Here is a 26,552-nt window from a genome sequence, read left to right on the forward strand (position 1 = left end):
AGAAGTGATTTGAAATGTTATTATTCTTATTTTTCCTCCTTTTCTGAATATCTATGCCCCTTAACAAGTATCCATCGAACCAATGTTCCGTTACAGTCCGGAAACACCGTGTATGTTGTAAGCCTGATTGGTCCCTCCTAGCGTGACCAAAAGGCCAATATAAATGGCCAGGATAGAGGGAGGAAGATTTAACCGAATAATAAGCAACATTTCATTCGACTTTATTCAACCATTTTAGACCACACTGAAAGCACACTGTGAAGCTTTCGCAACGTGTACAGCGGATTGCATACATTTAGGCGTAAATCCTACAGTGCCTAGCAAATTTTGTCAAGGAGGGGGCACCTTACCTGAAATAGTTTTTAGTTATTTAACTATTTGATTCATTTGATTACAAAAAAATAACAATCAACATTTTTGAAAGTTGCACTAAAATATTTTTACCAAACTATGCACATACCATTCTCACTGTGCGGTTCGCGAATTCGAGCAAACGGTGCGTGAAAGCAGCCCTTTTTCTTTCCCGCGATTTAAACTGAAACACAACCGGTGGAGTTGATTGCAATGCTGTTGGCTAGTTTCTGTAAAAATAGTTTCCCATTAAGCGGTAAACTTTTAACAATTATTTCAACAATCCTTTACCTCATAACCTTTACCATCATTAAACAACAACTGAGGGCGCTACGCTTTGGTTTTTTATAATCTATTTATTTGCAATTACAGTGGGTAAAAGCGTTTTCCATCAATCTTTGGAGGTTAAACAAAATAGAATTCGTTCTGTGCACCTACTAATCGGCAATCGGTCAAATTTTGTCGGCTTGCTTACACATTACAGTAAATGATTTTTTTTCTTCCTTTTGTTATCGTTAAACATATTATGGGCTGCCGGCCGTCACGTTTCACAAACCATTTGCCGAACCTAAAACAACGAATGCGTTCGATTACTTAGACATGTGCGCGTTGAATAAACTGGGCATCTCTCTCTGCTCTCTGCTCTTTCTCTGCTATGTTGAACCTTTTTTGGTACTTTTTCGTTAAACTACGTTCAATACACTGCGCGGCTATTTGTGATAAGGCTTACGAGTGGTTAGGTTAGCGGTGTGTTTGTTGTGCTGTTTCGTACATTAAGCAACATTCAGCAGGTAGTCAGTTTCTATTGTTTCGCAGTAGTAGCAGCACCACCACACACCAACGGCTTCTGTCTCCCTAGCAGGCGTGTGTAAGGCAATCCGTTTCAACAACATTCTCCGCTGGCTTTCGGTTCCGGCAGCAATCCTAAACAGTGTTCCGCTCTTCTGTGCTAAACATGCATTAACAGTACATTAATTATAGTTGTAATAAAAAAAAATCTTCCAAAAAGCTTAATATCATCACGTTGAACGCGCGCGCACACGCACACCGAGAGCGTGCCTCGCGCATGTTGCGAAGCGTGTGCCGTCGATCTGGTGCAGCATCACCGTGTAGCCTTAATTGGGATGATGCTGAGGCGACATTTTTGCGGGCCATTTACTTGCCCAGGTTCAGCTTGCCCAACAATCCCGCCGCACCGGCAGTGGCCGACTCCTGGGCCTTCGTAGCAACATCGTTCACTTTCTGCAGATAAGAAAGAACAACGGGTCAGTTCAGTGGCAGAATGCACGGGCTCGTCCGCAGGCTACGTACCTGCTCCAGCTCGCCCCGCTTCTCGTCGGCCACTCGGTTCGCTTCCTGCAGCTTCCGATCCACTTCTTCGCTCGCCCGCTTCATACCCTCGTCCACCTTCTGTTCGGCCACCTTCATCTGCTCCTCGACCGCTTGCTCCACCACGACGGCACTCTGTTGGATGGCATTTTCGGCCGCCTGCTTGGCGTGGTCCATCAGCGTTCCGGCGGCCTATATAGGGGCAGAAAAAAAGGCCATGTAAATAAAAGCTCAAATGGAATATTCCGTGATACCCATACCTGGGACGTCGTTTCCGCGACGGCCGAAGCTTGCTGCTTGGTGGCATCGATCTCACCCGCTGCCGACGATGCCAGCGCTTCCGCATCGGATTTCGTTTTGCTGAACGATTCCTGCGTTTTCTTCGCCTGCTCCTCGGCTAGGCTGGACGCGGCCTGCACCTTCTCGTTGGCCAGATCCTGCGCTTCCTTCTTCTTCTTGTCGAACAGCCCTTCCGCCTTGCTGCCGAGGTTCTTCAGTGAGGCTGCGGCGATAGGGGACGCTCATTAGTGCCCAACTACTGGGTATTCGTGCCGGAATGCGGCAATGTTTACAAATTTGTCACTTATGCGCAGCACTCGCGATCGCGTCCACGATCGACAGCTGTGAGTGTGTGCTGTGATTGAAAATGTGTCTGTGGCTCTACGTTGTATTCCGTACCACTTCTCCCAATAAACCTGACGCCAAACGTGCATGTATACCGTGGTTAAGGGGCTAGTCTCCTCCCGCCTGGCCATGATGTCATCGCCGACTGAAATCGACACATACACACAGAGACATACGGTGCGAACGGCCAAGGTCAGAGCAGCGCGAACCGTTCAAACACACGCTGCGCGATCACTCAAACGTATCATAATGTTTCGAGTGTGCTTTTTCGTGCAGATGGGCATGCTAGTGTGGGAGGTCTGATCGAGCTGGGAAATCATCAGCATCAGAATTCTCGGGCCCGGGTGTTCTCCCCGGGAGTGTTCTATAAAGTTGCTACACGGCTGGAACACGTCCTCAGTGCGTGGCAGAGACTTGAGGCTTTTTATATCAGTGCCTCGTGGGGGACATAGTAAGATCGAAGTCGAGACGGAGATCGCCTCTTGCATTGACAGGGTTTAGATCCATACGATGGCACTTTCGAATCACTTTGTGAGAATATTTCACGTGGATTCCCACTGTGAACGCTTGCAATCATATAATGGAATCTTGTAAACAATTGAGGGACCTTTGCAGTTAATTGTGAATTAAGCAAGGGGTAATTATAACAACATTTCCGACTAAAGTTAGCATAGTTAGCGCGTTTGAAGGTTTTGACTCACAGGGCGTGATGACTGACAGGGAGTTGGGACTAACAGTCGGCCAGAAATCCACAGCTGATTGCAATGTTCCATAGCCGCGTTGCAAATTTCCACTAACTGGATGCAGCACTCCTGTCGAAGCTGTCGTCATACGGCAGGACGATTCAAATCCCATCCAGACCTTCTACCCGTACACAGGGCTGTGGCTACTTTTCTCTACGGGTAAAATCAAGTCACAGAAAGCCAGAAATGGCAGGCCGAGACCTTTCGAGGTTGTAGGAAGGAGGAAGAGGAGTATGCAACATTCCATTATATGATTGCAAAATTCCACCATTCATTAGAAACATTTCCCGGAGTTTAACACACCAGCGTCAGGTGTGTTCTGAGGTGTGGGCCGGTCTTCATAGGGCAGGACCAGGGTTCAAACCCCATGCGGACCGTTCCTAAGTAGTGAGGACTGACTATCCAACTACATTGTATGACCTAACAGGTCTTTAGGCCAAAGAAGAAGAAGAAGAAGAAGAAGAAGAAGATTCCCCTAAGTGATTCAAAAGTTCCATTATATGAATGGAAACCATTTAATCGATTGCTATTTCAATATGGCGAATATTTACTCTAGCCCAGGTAACCTTTCAATCACAAGTTTTTGCCCAAATATCTGACATCTTACTTTAATACCACAAATTACCTCACGGAGACTTCGGTGTCAGAAGCTAACCATCACTTCACCCAAACGGGAAGCGGCAACTCGGTTTCCGTTTTTAACCGGAATACCACCCATCGTCGCTGGTCGTAAGCCGACACGACCCAAGCTGATGATGATGATGGTGGTGGTGATGATGTCATGTCGGAGGAGGCCAACCGGCAGCCAGCACCCATAGCACCGTTTGCGGTTAGTTCGCGGCGCGTTTGCCTACCTAGCTGCACGTTTTATTGCAGCTTTCAAAAACAAAAAACGCGTAAAACTTCACCCACTTCAACCTAGCATGCGCCACAGCGTGCGGAGAAAGGCGGAGAATCGCCCGATCCACCCGATCGATTTTCTCCTCTCATTCGCCCTTCCCCTTGCCGCTCGTGTCCTTGGGTGCGCGTTTCGATAAGACTCCCGCTCTAATAAGACAGTTGGCGTTTTTGTAACGTGCTTATAATATAATTCGGAAGTAAGTTTTCCCGATCTCACCAGCCAGAGATCGTTGCGATGGCGAGCTATTTTTAAAGCTGATCCTTCTCACCCCGCTTACTCACCGTACCGGACCGCAAAGGGGATGAATAATTCTGTACCTAAAAATCACACACAATACACAGCTCAGATTCGCACACAGAGACGGTTTGTGTGTGCTCCATTTACATTTAAAAATGCAACAAGATCACGATAACGAGAGTGCATCAGCATCGTTCGTGTATAGCAACCGCAAACTAGCACAACGTGCCCCACGGATTAAGGAGGAGCTGGTCTGAGGTAAAGATGTTACAATGTACACGCGGGGACAGGTTTTGTTTAATAACGTCAGGCAGGTTGCACCGACACCGACGTCCTTTATCGGTCGACCGACCACAGCTCGTCATCTGTTTAAGGAATGTCGATGCCATACGGCCATGCTTCCGCCGTTATGGTTGAATTTGTAATGTGGGTGACCTCCGACTGTACAGCTATCAACGGGACAACCTAACTGATGCGTGTATATGTGACACAAACAAGAGCAGAGCAGTGATTCTTTAATACGTTCAATCGTGCAACACACAAGCAGCAGCTCATAGTAAACAACCTAGGATTGGTCCCATCGAGCAATTATCGCGTTACATCTAGACAAAAAACAGTTCTGATGACGTGTTGTACCAGCCGAAGGCCAGTTCGATCCAGTTGCAGACGTAATGTCTGCAGCCCTTTTACCACCATTAGTCATCGGCGTACCAACACATTCCGATGCAGACATTCCGTTATCGATCAGACTACACAGGGGACCTCCCTTCAGGGCGGGTCCGGTCAAACATCAGCTGGTGGTCTGTTGGACCAAAACGGAAGATTCCCTGCTAGCGATAGCCTTCTGTGCAAAGTGTAATTGGTTTGTCCTTTACATTCTCTTCCAGATTCGTTTCTGTCCCACTTTCCCAACAACTTACATTTAGCTCCTCCTGTAGCGTCCGGTTAGCAGTTAGGGGAAAAAGATTTAAACTCTAGTTAGATGTTTCTGTGTGTAATTCGATTATCGCTGTCCTAATAAACTCACATCACAAAATCTAGACAAATTAGAACAAGATTCAATCAAATTACGACGAGACCTTCAACAATTACTTCATTACGGGTGGCCCAAGAGGCCAAACACATACGGTTGGGGGGGGGGGGGGGGGGGGGGAGGGGTTCGCGACCATCCCCATCGCGCAAGGGCCACACAACTACTTGACCCTTGGGAGTTTGGGTGGAGGAGGAGTAGAAGGCGGTGGAGGCATCTTTTTCCCTCCACGGCACACACCCAGACCGCGCATGATTGGAATTCCACAATCGGACGCCACACTGGCGCATCGCAGCCAGACAGAACAAAACAAAAACAACACCCCGGTCCCAAAAATTCGAACCAAACGTGGGGAATCGAAATGAAAAGTTTAACAAAAAATTAAAAGTATAATCAAACCCGATTAACATTCAAATGCTTCTGCTTGGGAAGTGACTTTTTTGATAATGGAAACGACGGACGACGGGTGGACGAAAATGCAAATTCCGTACCCTGGTGTGGTGGAGAGCTGGAAGAGCTGAAGGAACCCCGTTTAGAACGTTCTCTACCCAGCACAACCACATCAACACCGGAACATGTTTTGTCCGAAGGTGCGGACAGAACATACGCCCCTCACCCATCAAACACACGTGTGTCTAAGTGGGGATAAAAGCTGATGCGTAATAGGTAGCTCAGCTGGATGGAACTTGGATTGTTTTCCGTCTCTGTAGGGATTTCCCTGTCCCTGGGTGTAAGGACCACAAATCTGGGTCCTAAACTCACTTTCACTTTCCCCTGCCGGTCCACTTACCAGTAATTCCGCTGAACATCTTGCTGTCGGGTGGTTTTTTTTCTTTCCTGCTGGCGATGGGAAAAATCAGGTGAAAAACTGTTGCCCTTGAACTGGACGAGCTACAACTAACAGCTGCCCGTGTGTTCACAACACTCACTCTCGCAATGCACTGATGCGTTTTGGGGTGCAGTCGACTCGATGGGTTCTAACTGCTTTTTACTTTCCACAAGGTGGATGAATCGAATCCGGGAGGTATCGGGGGATCTTCACTCCGACGCGACTGACTGACGAACGAACGAACGAATAGCACGTCTTCACTACGCGAGCTATGTCAACGAAATAATATGCGTTCGATGCTTCTCGCTGCTGGCATCCGTTGGGAGCACGAGACGGCGCACACGCGCTCCGGTACGCTGCGTTCGTTTGCTGCCGGTGAGGTTGGGCGGGAAGCTGTGGAGGAAAGGGACGGTGGGACTATGAGTTTTAAATTATTTGTCAACAGTTTACAATGCGGAACAAAATTAGAAGATTTTTTTGTTGAAAAGTCCATTATTCTCCACTACTTAAGCTACTGCTCAACAGATGGCGCTTCTCCATGTGTGAATGGCGTTTGTCGGAAGATTCATATTTCAACATATTTTGTTCGATAATTTGTTGTAGAAGAATTTTAGAACCTGTTTATATTTTTATGAAATACAATTCGTTTGTTTGTGAAACATTACCGTAACTTGTTTTTCTATTACGCACTTATTAAAAACCAACGGTGCAAACATGCGGCTTTGGTTTGTTGTGTTGTGAGGCAAGTTTGCTCTCGCCGTATCGAATGTTGAGAGACGAAACGGCGGCTCTCTTCGGCTCTCGCCCGTTCTGTGCTCAGTGATGATGTTTTCGCGCTCTTTGTGCGCTTAGGCAGTGGTCTAATAAACATCGCGTTGCGGTGCAAAATATGACACGATGGATTATAAACAGAAGATTGTGTGTGCTGTAATACTTCCTTAAAGTCCAAGCTAAAAAGAATCGAAAATATCCAGATGTGAGACACAAAAACACGTAATTATTTAATCTGTATAATAAAATAATTAACAATCGGACATCGGACCGTAATACTTAATAAAAAAAATGGGGCGGTCCAGTGGTAGAGGTGATGACGGCGCCGGTCTTCACACATCAGGACCGGGGTTCAAATCCCATCCAGACCGACTACCCGTACGTAGGGCTGACTACTTTACTAAGGGTAAAGTTAAGTCACAGAAAGCCAGAAATGGCAGGCCGAGACCGCTCGAGGTTGTAGTGCCAAGGAAGAAGAAGAATAAAAAATGTTTTAATATGATACTCTAGTACATGGGTAAAAGCACCGAATTTAATTAAGGAATTTAGTTACGGAATTTAATTTAATTTAATTTTAATAGTATCATAGCTCATCCAGAGCTTGCCAAGTCAAGAAAAGGCAGAAACAGCAGACCAAGACCTCTCGAGCTTGGCTTGGCTTGGCTACGGTTTCATAATGATCGTAATTGCTAAATGTTAATCCTTGCCCAAGCTAAGATAGAAGCACAACCTGAGGATAGCTTTCTTGCTGCGAGTGAATAATAGATGGGAGCGTAAAGAGACTGTTAAGGAGAAGTGACAATCAGGGAGTTGGCAAATGGAATAGTAATAAGGAGAAAAAAATAACTTCTTCTTTTTCTTCCATGGCACTACAACCTCTAAAGGTCGCGACCGGCCATTTCTGGCTTTCTGTGACTTGATTTTATCCGTAGCAAAGTAGTCAGGTCCTACCATACGGGGAGGCGGTCTGGATTTGAACTCCGGTCCTGCGGTATGAGCGGCCACCGGACTGTCCCAAAAACTAGAACACCGTAAAGCGCCCAGCCAATCTTGCTCGACTATCGTTTGACGCCACGTTGGTCCTAATTTCAACTCGTATCACTTGAGACTGACGAATAGAAATAGGTAAGAAAAACAGACTTCTGTTACTACTGTCGAAAATTGATGAGAAAGCATTCACTGGAATAATCTATTCATCGATGAACCGATGTTAACTTGTATGTTGATTTTTTATTCTCATTCCTCATTATACATTCTTCAAGTAAATACTTTAACCTTGAGCAATGGCGCAGTACAACATATTCTATATTCCTGACTCGGAGGTGGAAACTTTGGAGACCATCTGCTATAAGTCAATCCAGAACCTGGCATACATAATTCGTTTGAGGTTCATCTGTATAACAGAATCATACCAAAAGATCGAGCGAGCGGCACTAAATCTCGGGTTGGAGATTAATGAGGCGAAAACCTAAATGATGGTGATACCACCAGCGGCCCTGCTATCGCCCAAAATTTCACCGATCTGAGGTCAAAAGTCAGACACGGACTTCAAAAATCAAAAATCAAAAGGATTTTTGTCTCATATTTGTGGAAGGTCTATGGAGCCCCCGTTACAATGACGGGCTCTATGAGCTGTAGGGTGATCTCACGCATCTTGAAGCGAGTTAGACACGCCAGCCTCTGGTGGGCTCGACATGTCATGAGATTGGCACCGGACGACATACCCAATCTGTAAAGTGCTTTCAGGCCTTACGCATGGCCAGAGAAGGCGCGGTAGGCCCAATTTGAGATGGTGTGATGACTGCTAGAACGGCCAATTAATGTCGTGTTATAATCGTGGAGTTATTAATCTCTCAGAACTTGCCTAATACCCTTTGCCTTTGGCGACGACTTAAAAACATGTATGCGAGCGGAGTTAGAGGTCTGTATAACGTGATTGTCTGAACAGAAGATCCTATTTCCATGCACCACAACCATCACTATGTCACAAAATATTTGCACACGCGGGAAATTCCTCCGGTTGACTTCGTTACCCTACATATGGCTCACAATCAACAATAACATAACCCTGCGTCTCCAGCAGTCGTCAGGTGCACTGCGAGCACGTGGTTCCGCTGCAGTCCGTTTTGTTTGTTTTGCTGCTACGAAATTTCCATAGCAACGCGTTCTTTGTAGCTTCGTACCGGTTGCTATGGACAACCTTTTTCTTCGCTTCTTCGCTACCACGGTTGCCATATTTACAATCGCTCAACAACAAAACATTTTGAAGCTTCCTACCAGCTTGCCAGTACAGGACGCGCTTCCTTCTGAACATACTTTCATCAGTGAAAATATCCTTTAAAACAATGCTTTTTCGTGCGAAAGTGTAGTGAAGGTGTCGCTGCAGCAGTATGGAATTGAGTTTGTATGGTTCGCAGGTGAGAAACGAAACGTGTTGCCGACTGCTTTCTTTCCGTTAACGACATCGCACAAGGTAGGTCATGGCATGCAATTCGAAAGTGACATTTGACGCGCCTTTCTCCGACTGACAGATTAACCTGGCAACGCGCGAGAAAACCACCACAAATCAATACCGAGAGCGGCCAGGATCCGCCCTGCAACATCCAACCCGTCCCTGTTCAGCGGCCGCAGCGCACATAAGGCGTCCGCTGTCGGCGGACAGTACCCAGTATCGCTACCGGAAGCGGCCATCTTCCAGCGGAAGTGCAGTGGACGTACCACGGCAAGCTACGTCACCGTTCCACCAGCGAAGCACGTCCTCGTCTAGTTTGCTGCTGAAGAGTCTTCTAGCAGAGCCGATCCCTCGTTACTGGGAGTCAAAGTCACTGGCACGATCAACGCAGAGCGCTTCAACGCGCGGTTCTTCCAGTGCGGAACGCATTCGGCAACATAAGCGACATCAAACATTGGCAACGGACAGCAGCACACGGCCCGTGTTGAAGACGAAAACGCGAAAGCGATCGGAGAGTGGTTGTGCAGCCAAGAGAAGCAAACAGAAGGCGAACAACGATCGCCGAAGACGGCGTGATAGCACCGAAGAGGAAGATCCTGATCGAGACGAGGCGGAAAGCACGATGGACGAAATGGAGGACACGCAGGAGTCGAACAATGAGGCAGAGCTGGAAGGCATCTGGCGAGGCAAACCGTCGGCGGGAAGTAATCGTGAGGATAAGAAACGATCACCACCGCTACCGATGGTAGCGTTGCCTCTTAACAGGAAAGCTGTGGAAATCAGTTCCTGCGGTGGTTTGAAGAAGAACAATACGTCTCCGGAGAAGCAATCGCGCAAGGTCGATCTTCCTGGCAGGGTGTCCTTCAGCTCGAACGAACCGTACGAGATTGATTACAGCGATTTTGAGGAGAACGAGTTCGGTTGCTCGAAGGAAGCTCAATCCAAGCAAGCGGGAAAAGGCAAAGATCCTTACAGCAAGAAACCATCGTTCTCTAGCTCACTGTACGACGAACGGATGTTCCAGGAGAAATCCCTCATGGAGGAAGTTTCGGTGAAGTTTGGAAGCGTAAAGTTTGAGGAAGACCTTACGACGAGCTCGGGCTACGAAACCAAATGTGATGAAAGTGCAAAAGCAACCATGAGAAAGCGGACATCAACGGTTGCGTCTCCATCGCCGGTCAGTGATGTGCGAGAGTCTAACAAAATCATTGAAGAGTATAAGAAGGAGATAGAGGATCTGAACCGACGGCACGACATGGAACTACGGATGGCCGTTCGAGATGTGGAAGATGTGTCGTTGCCTTCAAAGCCTTACGATCCCAAGTGTTTCACACCCTCAGACACACCGGAAGATCTGTTTGCCAATTCGGTGTCTACCAAGGCGGTCGAGAGCACCACGGAAGATACGGACGCGGAGTTGGATCGTGCTCCATGTCGTTCGACCGGCTTGCTGGAGAAAAACGTCATCAATGAGTACTACGAGTGCATCAACGAGATCATCACAGAACAGTCCCCTTCGAGACGGTCCCAGAATCGACATACGCTTCCAGCGCTGGGTGGATGTTCCGACGAAAAGGAGGACACAATACAGCACAACTTAAACAATGAATGTACTAAGAGTGCCCCGAAGGATAAACAGTTTGCGTCGGGTGTGGTAACGGCTGGGAAGAGCAAATCCTCCAACGCGGATAAGAACCGGCTGGATTCGAGCTCCAACCCAGTGATCAAGAATTACTTCAAGGTGAAGGAACAGAACATTGTGAGTGCGAGTGCAAGCAGCTTGGCGAGCGGAAGCGGTAGCAGCACTACCGGCAGCAAGTCAGGACACTCGAAAAACTCTCTCGCGTCCAAGAAAAATGGCAAAGAAAAGCCAAAGTCAGCCGACGCACACAAGTCTATTCTGAGGAATTCGAAAAAGCAGAACAATAGCGTTGGTACGGGCGGGAGCGGTAGTGCTGGATCGGGGAAGTTCACGTCTGCGCTGTGTCGAGAAGATAGCAACATATCCGAGTTTCATATGGACAAGGTTGTGAGTTGGATGTCGTGCAATGAGGATACGTTTCCGACGATACCGGACGTTCCTGTGCTGGACGATGTGGGTAGTGACGGGCAGCAGCAGCGTGTCAAGTGTCCTGAGGATAGTTCTACCATAGCTAGGCAAGACTCGATTGAGCGATCTCCCAGCTATGGCGTCAGCTTCCCAGACAGTGTATCCAGACCGAGAACTGAACCGCCGGAGGAGATAGTTAGCAGTGTACAGTCTAACTACGACGACGAGTCCGTTGTGAGTGGTAGTGCCAAACAAAAGTCGGGTAAGGTGACTCACTATTGCTGTGGATTAGTTAACTAATGCTGCTCTTCTCTTTTGTGTAACAAGATTTTCAAGCACTCAAAACTGAGGTCGAGTACCGGCTAAGCAACATACTGGACTGCACCGATTCTCAGGTCAGCTCCGGCTGTGAGGGTGAACCGTCTGAGCAGCCAGCGAAGGGCAAGGTAAAAGATCTCTTCTCGTACCTCGATCAGGTTGAGCTGAAGTGTGAGAAGGGCGCATTCAAGGGAGCTACTGGTTCTGCGCCAGTCTTACCCTCAGAATCCGATCGTTCTGAGCTGGATTTTGCTGCCGAACCAGACTACATTGAAGCAGTGCCGAAGTGAGCGTACCATTGAGCCTACTGGCGCAAAAAGGTTCAGGCTAAGAGATTTAAGCATGTACCTCTTGTTTCTACACAGAATGAACGACCTGCTGGAGCTTCCGCCACATCAGCTAGCCCGAAGGGTAATCAAACTATCGCTTCGCGCCAACGAACTAAGCAACGCTATGCAGCTGTCCAAAAATCACATCGCCACCGTGCGAGCGGACAAAGCGAAAGCGATCCGGACGGAGAAGTGTGCCCTGCAGGGTAAGCTGAAGGAGCAGAAGAAACACTACGAGGACATCATTGGGAGGCATCAAGAATTTATCGACCAACTGATCAAGGACAAATCGGGCCTATGTGATAAGGTGACGCAGCTTACGCGCCGCCTAGACTCTCAAAACCAAAGCTGGGAGCACCGGTTAAAGACGGAGCTGGAACGCGCACGTGATACGGCGCTCGCCGCCGAAAAGATTCGCCGCGAGAAGTGGGTGCGTGAAAACACGAAGAAAATCAAGGAGCTCACCGTGAAGGGGTTGGAGCTGGAGATTAACAAAATGACCGCCACCCATCAGAAGGAAATTGGTGAGCTGAAGCGGCAGCACAAGGACGAGCTGCTGTGTGCCCTCGAGGAGCTTAAGCTGCAGTACGAACAGAAGGAGGCGGACGTTCGGCAGGGGCTGGTAAAGGAACGGGAAACGACGATCGAACGCGAACGTCAAGCGCTGCTGGAGCGGTTCGATCGCCAAGTGTCCGAGGAGCGAAACATTTTCGAACAGCAGCGTCAGCACCTGCTGAGCGAGTTCGATCTCGAGAAGGAGCGGCTGCAGAAGGAGGCGGCCCGCAAGGCACAGTACGCCGACTCGCAGCTGGAAGATCTGAAGCGCGAGAACGCGAAAAATCTCGACTTTGCCCAGAAAGAGTATGTGCAGATGCTGAAGCAGCGGGAGGCGAAGCATCAGGACGAGCTGGAGAAGCTGCAGAAACAGTTCGAGTCGGACTTTGCGATCTGGAAGCGTGAGCACGAGCGCAAGTCGAAGGTGGAGTTGGAGCAGCGTGAAAATGAGATCCGCTCCCAGTGTCGCACGGAGCGGGATCAGCAAATCGATCGCATCGTGGCGAAGGTGGATGCCGAAACGCAAAAGTATCAGCAAGAGTTCGATGCCAAAATGAGGTAGGTAGCAAAATGGCGCTGGTCCATGCAGCCGACTAATCTTAATATGTCACTCTGGTCATTGCCGATAGTCGCCTGAAGGAGAAACATGACGCAGAGCAGAAGGAAGCGGAAGCCTCGGAAGCGTTGATGAAGCAAAAGTATCAAGATGCGCGTGTCAAGTTGGCTGAGGCCGAGGCGACGATACAGAATATGAAGGCGACGGCTAAGCAGACCGAAATACAGCTTAACCACGCGAAGAAGCTCTGTGACGATTTGCTGCGGGAGAAGGAAACGATGCGCGACGAGGCACGCCGCGAGGTGCAGAAGGACATGACGAACATGCAACGGGAACGGGAACGTGAAATCGAACGAATTTATTTCAGGTATTCGAACACCGTATTCAAGAAGTGGACAATATGGACAATATACAGAATTTGCTCTCTCTCTCTCTCTCTCTCTCCCCAGGGTGCAACAAGCTATCGAAAAGAAGGACGCATCTATAGCGGCTCTGCAAAAGGAAATGACCGGACTAAAGGAGCGTTGCTTGAAACAGGACGCCATCATACGGCAGCAGCGGATGGATTATTGTACAAAGTAGGAACGCCTGAACCCCCCCCCCCCCCAACCCATCGCTCGTAGGGCTTAGCGTAGCTTTACAATTGTAATATTTATTTATAAAGACAACATTAGACAAAACATAGTACATTTTACATTAGCAACTATCGGATACACGGTGTTTGCGTGTGTTTCTATGCTCCCCTAAACCCGTGCCTTTCACCGGCATTGGGCACGATTCGTGCGGATGCCATCTATGCATTCTTCGCGTTCACTATCTTCATCTCGCCGATGTCAATCTTTATGTCCTTCAGGTTCGCCAGGAACGGATCCGTCGGGGCACTCGTGCTGGTGCTCGGCTTTGTCACCACGATCACATCGGGATGATTGTTCGGTGCGTTGGAGAGATCCTTCGCGAAGGATACGTACGGTTGCTGCGGTGCATTCGCCGCAACCTGTGCTGACTGCCCGGGGCGCTGGTGGCCTGTGTCATCCTGTTGTTGTTCCATCCGCTCCAGGTCGGTCAGAATGCGAAACACCGGCTTGACGGATTCGCCCCTCGCATCCGGTTCGTCCACATCGAAACCTTGCCGCGAGTTGGAGCGCTTTATCGTGAAGTTGGGTCGTCCGTGTGTGAGCAGCAGTTTGCGTGCCGTGCCACCGGAAACGGAACCGCCGTCGGTCCACCGGTTCAACGGGCTCTTGGGTGGATCTTTGTTTGCCTTCTCGTACAGCGCTGTACGCTCCTTAGCGGGTGACGCGTTGCCCGTGGTGGTGGTGGTGGACACCTTCGGGGGTGGGGAAACGGCAGCGGCAGCCGTGAGGACGGGTGCCGGTTCTACCAACGTAACCGGGTACTTGGTGATGGGTTTCGTTGTGTCCAGGATGTCGGTGTGGCTGACCACGCTGCCCGCCTTGGTTAGCGTGCGTATCTGGGACGGCCGTATCGATGCTGCACCACTTCTCACCTGGGGCGAGAGCAGTTCCTTCGGAGTGGTTGGTGAGGAAGTTCCGTTGGTGGAACCACCGTTGGAGGTTGTGTCGATGGTGAGGGGCTCAAATTTGGCGTGATGACCGTTCTGCAAAACGGGGCCGGTGGCGGTGGTTGTGTTGGAGCGCAAACTATCTCCAAAGCTGCCGATGGATACCTTCACGGAGCTGGTGTACGCAGGTGGGATAGCTCCGGTCGAAGTTTTGGGAAGGGCCTTCGAGGCAGAGCCTCCGTTCGCTCTTGGAAGGGTGTTCGAGTAAGAATTTCCGACGGAAGTTTTGTTTGAATTGATGGTAGGACTCGTTGGTGGTAGCTTCGACTGGAAGCTGTTAACCTTGAGCGCGGTTCCGTTCGCATTCGGAGCAGCGTTACCCGAGGGAAGGCTCCCATTTGCCATTTTCCCAGGACTAGGTGTCGCCTTTACCGAAGCAGCCGTTTGACTAGCATTTACTTTGGACGGTACGCTTGATGATACGGGCAGAGCTTTTGGACTATCCGTAGCCGAAGATCCGTTTGAAATCAGTTTGCCCACCGGGGCAGATGGTGTTGGACTTTTCATTCCCACAGCACCAACCCCGTTGATTCCCCTGGCCGTGTTAGTACCAAGAAGAACCGGCGCCGTATTGACCGTTGCAATGGTTGTTTTCGTGATCGGTGCTGGAGTTACAACGGGCGTAGGATTGTCATTCCGCGTCGAAGGATTTATATGAATGACTGTGGTGGTGGTTCCATTTTGGGCAGGATATTGACCGGCAGACACCTTTCGCAGTGTGGAAGTACCATTAACGACTGGCTTAAGAACGGTTGGAGTTGATGGGACCGAAACCGATTTTTTCTGCCCCATCTGCGGGCTGGGTTGCTTGCTAGGAGCAGCGACCACTCCACGTTCCTTATCGACCATATCGACGATCGTTTTCAATGGGTTGTCAACCTTGGGGGTATCGGGCGTTGGAGAGGGTCCGTTCAGCTTCAGCTGCACCTCGTTGCGCGTGTGCTCGATGGCTCGTTCGATTTCGTCGTTCTTCCGACAATCACCTTCCTCCAGGTCTTGCTTCTTAATCTTTCGCTTCAGCGTGTTCCGCAGCTCGGCCTGCAGCGCATCCTTCATCTCGTCAATGGAGGTAGATTTGTCGTAGCCAACGGATGGCGCCGTTTCTTCGTGATCATCGAGTACACCCTAAAATAGAACGGTGAATGGGGAGGGTTTTAATATTGCCTTCATTACATGTGAGACTATGAGTAGTAATGGAAGGACCGAACAACTAAAGTCAGTCGGTCAGTTAGTCGCCTTTTTTACTGTACACTTCTTTGTATAGCCTTTGAATCTATCCGCCTAGCTGCAAGCCTCATCGAGCGATTCTACTTCAAAAGCTTCTATTTTAAAATTATCGTTTTCAATGAAAGTGAAATAAAAATCTTTCATCTTAGGTCTGAAAAGCTGCTCTTCATTTGCACTAAGCTTTATCATCGATAGACATAAAACTAATCCTGGCACTACTACTTCTAAGCGATGAATGAAGTACTTTTATGGTACTTGCTGACCCATGTGAGTATAGTATTTGTATAACTCGTCAGGAACTGTAAGTCACTCGTAATGTCACAGTTGCTATTAAAACGTGTCAATGCCAATGAGCTTCAAGATTATTTTGTATGTTGAAAACAGCATGATCGTACAATAATTGTTGAGTTTTGTTAATTATGCCAGACAATCCGTCATGCGATTTATGGGTATTTAAGGGTTTGGATAACCATCTATTGGTTAATTTTAACAACTCGAGGGACACGGACGCTGCCCCAAGAACGCAGCCATGTGTAGGATGAACCAGTGCTGAGCCTGCGCTAATGAACACCGATGAACAAGCGCGTTAGCGTAAGCTTCGGTTCTCGAATGGATTCCCTCCTGTCACAGGATGTTCTGGTTCTGGTATCGTTCGTATTGCTATCTTGCTTGTTGGGAAGCAAAAAAGCGTCTGATGTGTGATTCTATTATTCTATTACGTCCGCGTTATTATTCCCGCTTTCGAGGCAGGATGTAAAAAAAACAAGATAGGGTCATTCAAGCTGGAATTTGCCCTCAATTCATTAGACCAAACGTTGGAACTCGATAAAACTCGTTCCATAGCTTGATAAGAAGTGATTTTATTACAATATAGGATATAACGATTCCTGCTTGTTCCACAACTTCTGCTTCGTTGGCACTTAATCCTCGAGAGGCCTCGGCCTAGAATTTCCGACTTCCTGCGACTTGACACTACTCGAAGCTGACGAGCCGAATCAAGATGAGATGTTCCTTACTCTATTTCTATACGATGGTATTCAAAATGCATCATCAAATAGCAAACACACAGCAGGAAATCGATTATAGCTACTGAGTTACGATTTCAAAATGCGCAACCTTATACCACCAAATTCGACGTCACTTTCTCGGAATCATCAACTCTGGAACACTGAAAACCGCATGACTTCATTTCGCGACAATTGTTCCACTTCCGTTCTTCGGAGTAAGAGAAACACGTTCTCCCAGTCTTCAACCCATTCGTTTCGAAGCGTCGTTTGTCTCGTTAATAGCTATCGATAGCGGTGACTCGGCCCAGCCATGGTGGCACTAAATTACTCAAGCTGTGCAAATAAAAAATGCACTTCTCCTGCAATCGGTAACACCGTACCGCAAGTTAAACAGGCAAGTCATTTATTAGCACCACGACCGTTTGGTGCGAAGCGCCAACCAGTGGTGTCTCATAGAATGATTCACTTCTAACCCAAAACTCTCTCTCTCTCTCTCGACTCGTAGCACGGGTGTCTAACAAAAAGAAAAGGGCTAAAAGCTTTTCCATTCAAACGTACCACCGATTTGCGCACTTTGGACGAGTGAGATTTCCTTTCATGCTTAAGCTAGCGCGACAGCAAACAGTACACCAACATTCCTGTGGGCCCCCCCTCCCTATGTTATCAGTCCCCCGCGTCTATGCGGTTTTATCGGTGACAACGTTCGATTTTAAAAGCAACACATTACACATGGCAGATGATTTGTCGCGTACCGCCTTGGCGATGAATTCTCGTGCGTCATTGCGGTGGTGTCGCAGCAGCTAGGAGGTAAGGGAGGCGATGTGCCGAACTCGGCGATTAATCGATCACCAATCGCAAATGTGCAATGTGAAATTATGTGACTCTAGCGAGGAAAGGCCAGAAGAGTCACGGTGAGTAGATGGAAATTTATCGCTGGAAGTTTCTTGCAATCGAGATCATTCGAGCTGCTAAATATGATTCGCTTTTACTGGAAGCGATCTTCCGCAGTGTCTACCACAAGGATACACGGTGGGACGTCACCCAGCATCACTCTCCTTGCCGATGATGGTGGGGCAAGGTAGCCCAGGTCTTTGTGGTCCAAAGCCAAAGAAGCGATCCCACTGCGCTCGATTGTTTAGCGACAGATTAGAAATCTTCCCGCTCTCTGTCCACCGCGAAACAAAGGCCAATGCAATTACGAAAGCGGGAATGAAGATGCAATCGGGGCGACTGGCTGGCTGGCCTTCAGCGGTCCGGAAACCGCATCCAATCGGAGCTTCTCTTTGTTTTGCACGTGCAATTCCGGACGCTGTTGCGTGCCCACAGTGTTACATTACATGCATTTAATGCAATCGGTGGAGAGATTCCCACACCGTGGTCCTCCCACCGTCGCGTGTCTTTCCCACGGTGCTCTCCATTGTTTCGGGGCGGGATGGTGATGATTCGGTCCGGATGGGAACGGTGGGCCGTGTTGAAGTGGGAAACTTTCGTTTTTTTTTCTTCGCTTCCATTGCGTCCACTTCAAACACCTTGTTGTACGGGAGCAAACGCTGCCTCACCGCTAGTAAGTGACTTTAATCACGACATCAGTGCGGTTGGAGGATTCGCTGGAACTGTAGCTAATTGAGTGTTATGTTTCAAAGTGGACCTCCTCTCACAGATCGATCTAAAGGGGTACGCGTTTCGGGAGGGATGCCAAGTTTTTCAAACGCCTTGCAACCGAAACCTTCCATTAGCTCGATGCGCAACACCCGCTTATCAGTTGATACGCTTCTAAAGCTGAGCCGCCCAGTCGATAATAATGCTCGATAAGCTTAGATTTCGAAAAGGAACAAAATAGCAATCGACCCGGCTGGCGGAATTTGACCATCGTAAATTCCTTGCCTTTACAATACGATAACCTTGGTGGCAGTGTGGACGGGGACGGTGTCCAGCGCCGGGGAAACTGCTGCACTCGAAAGTCAACAGTGCCGATCGCTTTGCGAGGAAATTAATTCCAAAACCAAATCTTCCAACCCTTACGATCCGTTCGCCGCTAAGCCAAACCGGTTAACCTAACAGCCTCGCCCCGGGGTAAATAGCTGCCCTGCGAGCGGTTGACGTCAGCCAAACGGGATGATAATGGCGGATGGCACGGTCAGGTCCGCTCGGTACATATATTAGCATTTTATCACGAAAAGCGCATCGTTGCAAAACAAAAAAGCGGCGGAGGATCGTGTGTGCGATCGCCGGGGGGGCAATTCACTAAAATTTTGCAAAGTGAAACAAATCATAAAAAAGCCACAAAAATGTTGTTGTTGGTTTTCTTTTTTAATGGCGGACACACAGCTGGAGTTCAAAAAAGAAAACGGACAATCGTTATGCTTTGCTGGGGGACCGGCTTTCCGATGGGAGGAAAAATTTAAACCTTCCAAACAACATCTATATTTATTTTTCTCTTATCTCGCTCTCTCTCCCTCTCTCCTTCCTGCTCTGGTTGGTTGTAAAATAAGAAAAGTTTAACGTTATTTTCCCTTCGCAAGCGCGCACGTGCATCAGTGCCCGGTGGTGGCAAAACAGTAACTTAATTAAACCGCGATCATTAGAGCTGCTGCTGGAGTAGTGATCCTCTAGCGTAGAGCGAAGGGATCTGCTGTTGATAATCGACGACCGTTCGAGTGTCACGTACTTGTACTTGTGGCCCCGTTTTTAATGATTGTAAGGTATGAAATGTGGCTACACTTTACTTACGTTTGACTGTTTGATGAACGCTGGAGTGCTACGATCGTTGGTTTTGGCCGGTTTCAGGGCTATTCCGTTACGAATCGCTGCCATCAGCTGATCGTTATGATCGGCGATCGGCGGTGATCCGCCACCGTTACTGACAGCTTTCGACGACGGAGTGGAGGCGCCGGGCAATGTTGGAGCTGCCGGAGGCAAAGCTCCAGGTGCTGGTGGAGGTGGCGGTGGTGGTGGAGTCATTGTCGCAGATCACTAGTAACCTTAGGCACAATTAAATCTAATCTCAGTTCACTTAACACTTGACCCCTACAGGAAGTCAAGTCTACCTTTCTTCCCCGGGGTAAATAATAATCCTTCAATTCTGCCAACTCTCCAGAAACGTCCACGTCACTCGTGAGCCCTTTCAAGGGCGGCTAGTTTGTGCCGTTCACCGCAGCGATAACGTATGCACTAACGTGACGACTAGTAACCGCCAGCCGGCTGTCAGATACTAAACGTTGTTCGGCGAGGCGCGCACTCTCCACCGCAAATCGATGACAACTGTTGCTGCTGCTGCTGCTGTTACTCCCTTTGCTACCACCACCACCACAGCACACCCCGCTGATGCAGATCGGATTTGCATTAAGATAATGTGCTATCTTATCAGCTCCAGGGCCAGGTCGATTTCCGATTCCGAGCGAGCTTTCCGCGAGCGGGTGGGCAGGTTCGGGTTTATAGCTGTTGCTTCGTGTGTTTACCACTCTGTTTATCTTAGTTTGCTGCTGGCTGCTCCATTCGTTCCGCTTTTGTTCGCAACACAGACACAGGTGGTTGTTTTGTTATCTTCTCACTATTGGTACAAATTTCTACCGGCACGAGACGTGGTAAACATGGACATGGACGGCGGGCAGGCAAGCAAGCAAGCAGCATACCTAACATGCCATGCTTCACTATCCAGTCTTGCAGATCAGTATGCTGGCGGTTGCGAGAAACTGTGCTCTCGAAGGAGAAACGAAATCCCCACCCGGCACCATTTGTTACACAAATTAGCGAAAGCCCTCCGGGTTTGTCTGGTTGGAAGTCGTTCGCCCGAAAAAAAACAAAGACACTCACAAAAACCCAGCCAAACACCGCCGTCCACAAACAACCTCGATCGTAAAATTGGATCAACCACAGCCACCGAAATTGAAACTTTCTTCCGAAACACCGCACCGATGTTCGCGAACCCGACCTGACACGCTGACTGCTGAATCGTATCTATCCGGTGAATTCAACACCAGCAAACCTGCTCGTTCGGTCGCGGCAGCGTGTAAATCTCGATGCGTGCAGTAAAGTTCCCGGGCTCCGCGGGGACCCCCACGACAGCATTCGGTGAGGGAGACCCCGGAAGGGTTGCCGACTCGTATTTCCTATCCCCACTTAAACTTTAACACTCGGGGCTCTATATCAATGTTGGTGCGAGCTTATGGGGTGATTCATCATCTGTTTTGAATTTGATGTAAACCCCTCCCCACTACTGTGTGACCCCGGCGGGGTTGTGACCGTGAAACCCGCCACACAGCGAAAGGGTGAAAAAGACTGCTTCACAAATGGAAGGAAAGGCATATACAGCGAGAGAGGAGGAATCTTGACATGAAGACAATCAACGGTTTTGTTAAACAATTTTTTTGTTAAAGATGGCTGTCTTGGTTCGAGCCGTGCTTAACAGCTGATACATTCAGCATTCTCTAGTTCTTCAAAATATACATCAATTACGCTATCAATTTTCATTTAATTTGCCCGACACTTGGTCAGCGGGAATCGCTTCATCCGTCATTTTTGTTTCCCTAAGTGGCTGAACGTTGATAGAGGGGCACACGATAGTGTTTGTGCGATATGAGGCGACCACGTTTTGCAAAGCTCATGTCTAACCGAGGCAGAGTGTATGCATCCAGTGCCGGCGACTGTTGATGAATATATTACACAAGCGGCAGCGAGCCAATGGCAAACAAAAAACAATCCCACCGTCAGTCGGCTCCTGCATGAGTCAAAGGCCATTAATCATCGAAACGATCGTGATCACGGGGAGCGTCATCCATTTGCTGCGACGAATTGATGGAATGTTCTTGTGCTGCTGATACATACGAGTCCCTTCGGAGCCTTTTGGATATATGTGTGTGAGGGAGAGAATGGATTTATTGTACGGAGACATAAAATTGGAGGACAATGTTTGATACTTTTTTTAAGGAATATTTAAATAAATATATAATTGGTGACAGGTTATTAGGACATGTGATTGTGAATTAATCGGACATATTATCCCTGAAGCCAAGAGGTCTGCTATTTCTGCGAAGCGAAATAGAATGGTTCAAACAAATTGGTACAAGTTTGAAGCATTTTTTAAATATACCAACTATGTTCTATAAGATTTTGACAACTTTTTCTCCTATTTGGCTTACCGAACTGCTAGGTCATGCCGGCCATGGCTTACTAGACTTATTGGTACCGCAGAGTAGCAGGTGTAACGGTATGCGGACTAAGCGGCCACCGAAGGTCTTTAACGCTCAAGGACCTCACTTCCGATCAGCAGAATCAATGTGTCCAATGTGTCCATTCCACTCAATCCATGCCAAATTCCATTCCACTTAGGGTCACCCTTGGAGACAAAAATCCGCCGCTGGTAGTTGAAGGTCCAGGTGGGATTTGAACCTCGGCAGGGCCGTAGGAAGACCGGCACAGCTATATAGGAAATAGTAAATGTAGCAGTACAATTAGACCCATCTGGTCCGTTCTCCAGTGCGCAGGATTTGGATTTTAAGTTTTCCCAAAAATCCTTCTGAGCATCTTCCTCTCGAACGCGGCTAAAAGGGCTTCGTCAGTTTTGGACAGAGTCCATGTCTCAGAGGCGTATGTGAGTACTGGGACTATAAATGTTCTGTACAGTCCCAGCTCCGTCCGTCCCGACAGGTATTTAGAGTGGAGAAGTTTCCTCAGGCTGTAGTATGACCGGTTGGCAGCCAGCACACTAGCACGTAACTCAACATCAATGTTGTTGTCGGTGCTGACTTTTATACTGACTGACTGACCAGATAGGTGAAGTTTTGGACGATTGCGAAGGTGCGGTCACCTATCTGTAAACTGTACATCACCCCTGCGTAAATCAGTGTTTGTTAGTAGGGCCGCTGGTGGTGCCACCATCATTTTGGTTTTCGCCTCGTTAATCTTCAACCCGAGCTTCTGCTACATAGGAGAGCCTCAAACCAATTATGTCTGTGTCATCAGCGTATGCCAGGATCTGGATTGACTTATAGAAGGTGGTCCCCGCAGTTTCCACCTCCGTGTTGCGGATGGCTAGCGCCAGATTGAAAAGGAGATAGGCAAGCCCATCTCCCTGGCGCAAGCCCTTGGTGGTAACTCTGAGAGTTTTGGCCATTGTCATTCTTACAAGCCGGTAAGCTTGGCCGGGATTCCAAAAGAGCTCATTGCGTCGTACAGTTTTACCCTGGCTATGCCGTCATATGCGGCTTTAAAATCAATGAAGAGATGGTAGGAGTGGAGCTGCTGCTCCGCCATCTTCACCAAGATTTGCCGCATCGTGAAGATCTGGTCAGTGGTTGCTTTGCTCATACATACGGGACCAAAAATCCATCTAGAAGAAGATTCCAGCTGAGGTATCTGCGGAAGAATCCATCATCCTCTCAAACGTGGCTAAGACGGTTTCGTCAGTTTTGGATCGAATCTTAGTAATAATTTGTATCATTTCATATCAGCTTTGATCATATCAAATCAGCAGTGAAATTGAAATGTGTTACGTAAAACGATCATGACGACACTTCATCACCATAATTTGGGATGGTGCAAGCGTCATTTTTGTAAGAAGGTATAAAAAAATCTTTTAAGTCATTTTAAAACCATTAACTCAAACACATATCAACCATGTACAAATGCATAAAATCTTCACTAGTCACTATCTAGCAGTGAACGCTAAAGTGAATGTAAGAAGCACTTAGACACTCTCGTCTTCATTTGCAATTGCGTACCGAGCCAAGGCAATCCACGCAACGGTACCAGGGTGCAAACTGCTTCCTGTCTGTACTTCCTCACGTCCTCACTGAGCGAAGGCCACAACGATCCATAAAGAACACGATCATCAACATCGCGCATTGTCGTTCTTGCTCCATGTCTTGAAGATGTTTGGCGAGAGCAAAAAAAAGGCTTATCTGCGTGCAATGAAGAGACCGAGGGGAGGAGATTAGGAACAATTATTGCTCTTGATGTACGCTTGCAATGCACATGCTTAACTGGATGATAAGAATGCATTCACCCGCGCATGCGCTTATCTTGCAGTGCCGGCAAAGCTTCACAGCAACGCAACGGATTAGCTTTGATCGATGGAGTTGTCAAGGAAAGCACGGTCGCCATTCGATTGCGTTTAATTGTTTGTTTTTTTTTGGATATTGTTGGCCAAGAAAACTTGGTGTGGGAGAAACAAATCAATGGCTACGGTACGTGATATGAATATGAATTTAACGGTTTCGAGTTTTATTATCGCCGATAGATATGGGTTTTCCAAATCTATTCGATAATGTGTCGCGTGACATTTTTAATCGAGCTCAATCTAGCAGATCCCAATCTGCTCATTAGCCACAAAACTGGCGTTTAGCAATGAATTTGATGATATCCTACCAGGTTGGCTATAATGACCATCATCTCCTTCTTCACCGCATGACTCACTCGAGCGCTGCGGGGCTTGATCGGGGACGCTGATTGAATTTCTTGTCTCGTGCTCACCTGCTTAATGGCGATGCCTTTTTTCCCCCCGCCTTGAGAAGGTGGACGTGCTAAAGCAGCGCACCCCTAAAAATACAAGAAAACAAAAAACCGAACCGGACCACAGAGCATGAATTTTGAGGCATTGGCTGGACTTGATGATTCACGGATGAAGTTACCGAACCACCGAACGACTGTGGTTGAAATACTTTCGTTTCGGAGATAGGCAGATTCGTATCTTACTGGCCGTAAGGGGCGCTGAGCTGAAGAGAAGAACCGTGGAGCGGTGGCGGAAATAACAAACAAACCATCAACAACAAAGAGCAACATTAAACGAACCAGCGGGAGGAACCATAAGTGACCTTCCATACGGTGGATGTTTTCGTGATTTACCTACCTAGCCAGCGCGCACCGGTACACCAGCAGCATGTGTGCTCGGTACGTACGTTCGGCGTGGTAATTACTTTGCGCGAGCAATCAATCCGCCAAAAGGGGGTGTGCGCGCGCGCAAGTAAAGGTGTAACAAGTACCATCGGCAGATCGGTGTATGCGTGTGATCACCAAACAATTTTTCGGCAAACAATCGGAGGGTAGAAAAGAGGTACTCGAGATTATTCTTCTCCCGCTGGATCTGTTGCCGTTCGCTTGCATCCACCGGGACGAGTCATTCGGGGTTCGGGCCCATCGGAAGCAGTTGCAGATTTTGGGGTAGGCCACCAGTACGTGAATCATTTTCCTTGGGCTGTAAGGTTGCGATTGATAAGATAAGCTACGGCGTTCGATATCTTGGCGTTCCTTCCGAGTGTGATTCAGCAGAACGCTTCGATTTTTGGCTATCAGCAACCGTGCATACGGCGGCCTCTGCTAACTGGAGTCAGCACAGTGTTGATCTGCAACAGTTACGCGCAAAACGAGAAACTAAATGGCATCCTCCGAGCCACAGGTGTCCGCGCCACCACCTCCACCACCTTCCGGTTTGGCTCCACCACCACCACCTCCACTGGGCATGGCCGGGAACGGACCACCGAAGAACGCCGGCACAAAAGGAACCGCCTGGAAGAAACCGTCGACCGACAGCGTTCCGGTGGAGGAAGTCAACGATCGTCTGCTGGCAGACATACGGGCTGGAGTGAACTTGAAACCGACCAAAACGCGGGACCGTAGTTCGGCCGTGCTGCGCCGGAAAGGAAATTTTAAGTGAGCGAATTGTGATGCGATGATCGTTCCGGCAATGCGTAGTGGATGTGACATTAAGTGGGTGACTATCGTTTGTATAGAACCGTTTGTCCAAAAATATGCATGTGGTATGGTTCCTTTTTCGTAGAGGATAGCAACTTTTCGAGGCAGATAAAAATCTTTTCTGGGACATTTAGCGGAAGTCAGCTGATTTCCCACAGTGCATTCGATACTTTTGTAATAGACTTCAATAAAAAAGGTACATTTATATAGTACAAGAATAGATTTGTTCTGTTGTGATCTTTCAAGAGAATTCGGTAAGCTTATTACCAAGTAGTTCGATAGATATTTCTACAAATGGGTTAGTTAGACCGAATGGGATTTGAAACCTGGAAGTGATATCTGCCGCTAAGCCAACAGGCCGCATCATCTTTTCAAACCGAGGTGATTACTAATGTTTTTCAATATTAAGCAATTAAACCACCAGCCACTCCAACATCTGTTAGCACCAGAACAGCGCTGAGTTCCGGTCGGTTAACATTATCTGTTTATCGCCAGCTCGGAACTGATGTAGGTTCTATAGCAATGCGTTTGTAGACCGAACGATGCCGACCTCTGAGCTTCTAGAATCCTTGTTGTGGTAAAAATTTGTCATGAGAGGAACTTGCTAAAGTTAGAAAATGTTAATAAACGATGACTATATGATAGTATTTCGACTGACGCATAGAATTGTTGTTAACAACACGAATGATGCACTCGGTATGAAACTTTGCTCGGCAGGTACACACAATTGCGGGCAACAATTTTTGTAGAATCTCTTGCTTTTGGGTTATTATTGCTTTGTTTTACTATATTTTACCAAAATCTCCTGTTTAATTCACGTTTTTATGCCTAAACAACCAGAAATACGAATTCACTAATTCACAACCGCAACAGTTGGGCCGCTGTCAACACAATTTTCGTAAAATACTGTTGACAAAACGCGATTTGACATTTATGTACCAACCTGGGACGCGTGTGCCTGATGTCAGACGTA

At 48.0% G+C, this 26,552-nt stretch overlaps 3 protein-coding genes across 8 annotated transcripts; 1 reads left to right on the forward strand and 2 right to left on the reverse strand.

Annotated features, from left to right (window-relative positions):
* Nucleotides 1–687: 687 nt before the first annotated feature.
* Nucleotides 688–26,487, reverse strand: LOC118503412 (signal recognition particle receptor FtsY). Of its 6 annotated transcripts, none has more exons than XM_036036643.1 (6): nt 26,376–26,487; nt 6,145–6,437; nt 6,006–6,052; nt 1,941–2,182; nt 1,663–1,872; nt 688–1,593 (listed from the first exon to the last, which is right to left on the reverse strand). In XM_036036643.1, the coding sequence occupies exons 3-6, from the start codon at nt 6,022–6,024 to the stop codon at nt 1,507–1,509; spliced, it is 558 nt and encodes a 185-aa protein (XP_035892536.1). In that variant the 5' UTR covers nt 6,025–6,052; nt 6,145–6,437; nt 26,376–26,487; the 3' UTR covers nt 688–1,506. The 6 variants fall into 6 exon arrangements, with proteins under 6 accessions (XP_035892536.1, XP_035892534.1, XP_035892533.1 ...); XM_036036641.1 differs by lacking the exon at nt 26,376–26,487 and adding an exon at nt 5,106–5,117 and having other exon boundaries at nt 6,145–6,346; XM_036036640.1 differs by lacking the exon at nt 26,376–26,487 and adding an exon at nt 5,106–5,117 and having other exon boundaries at nt 6,006–6,055; nt 6,145–6,346.
* On the forward strand, nt 8,552–13,673 carry LOC118503409 (centrosomal protein of 131 kDa). Its single transcript, XM_036036638.1, has 6 exons — nt 8,552–9,232; nt 9,347–11,579; nt 11,645–11,921; nt 12,001–13,077; nt 13,149–13,442; nt 13,525–13,673. Exons 1-6 carry the CDS (start codon nt 9,206–9,208, stop codon nt 13,655–13,657), a joined length of 4,041 nt encoding a protein of 1,346 aa, XP_035892531.1. The 5' UTR covers nt 8,552–9,205; the 3' UTR covers nt 13,658–13,673.
* LOC118503410 (mucin-5AC-like) lies at nt 13,708–20,981 on the reverse strand. Its single transcript, XM_036036639.1, has 2 exons — nt 19,622–20,981; nt 13,708–15,782 (listed from the first exon to the last, which is right to left on the reverse strand). Exons 1-2 carry the CDS (start codon nt 19,850–19,852, stop codon nt 13,869–13,871), a joined length of 2,145 nt encoding a protein of 714 aa, XP_035892532.1. The 5' UTR covers nt 19,853–20,981; the 3' UTR covers nt 13,708–13,868.
* Nucleotides 26,488–26,552: the final 65 nt, after the last annotated feature.

This window comes from Anopheles stephensi, chromosome 2, assembly GCF_013141755.1.
Source record: "Anopheles stephensi strain Indian chromosome 2, UCI_ANSTEP_V1.0, whole genome shotgun sequence".
NCBI lineage: Eukaryota > Metazoa > Arthropoda > Insecta > Diptera > Culicidae > Anopheles > Anopheles stephensi.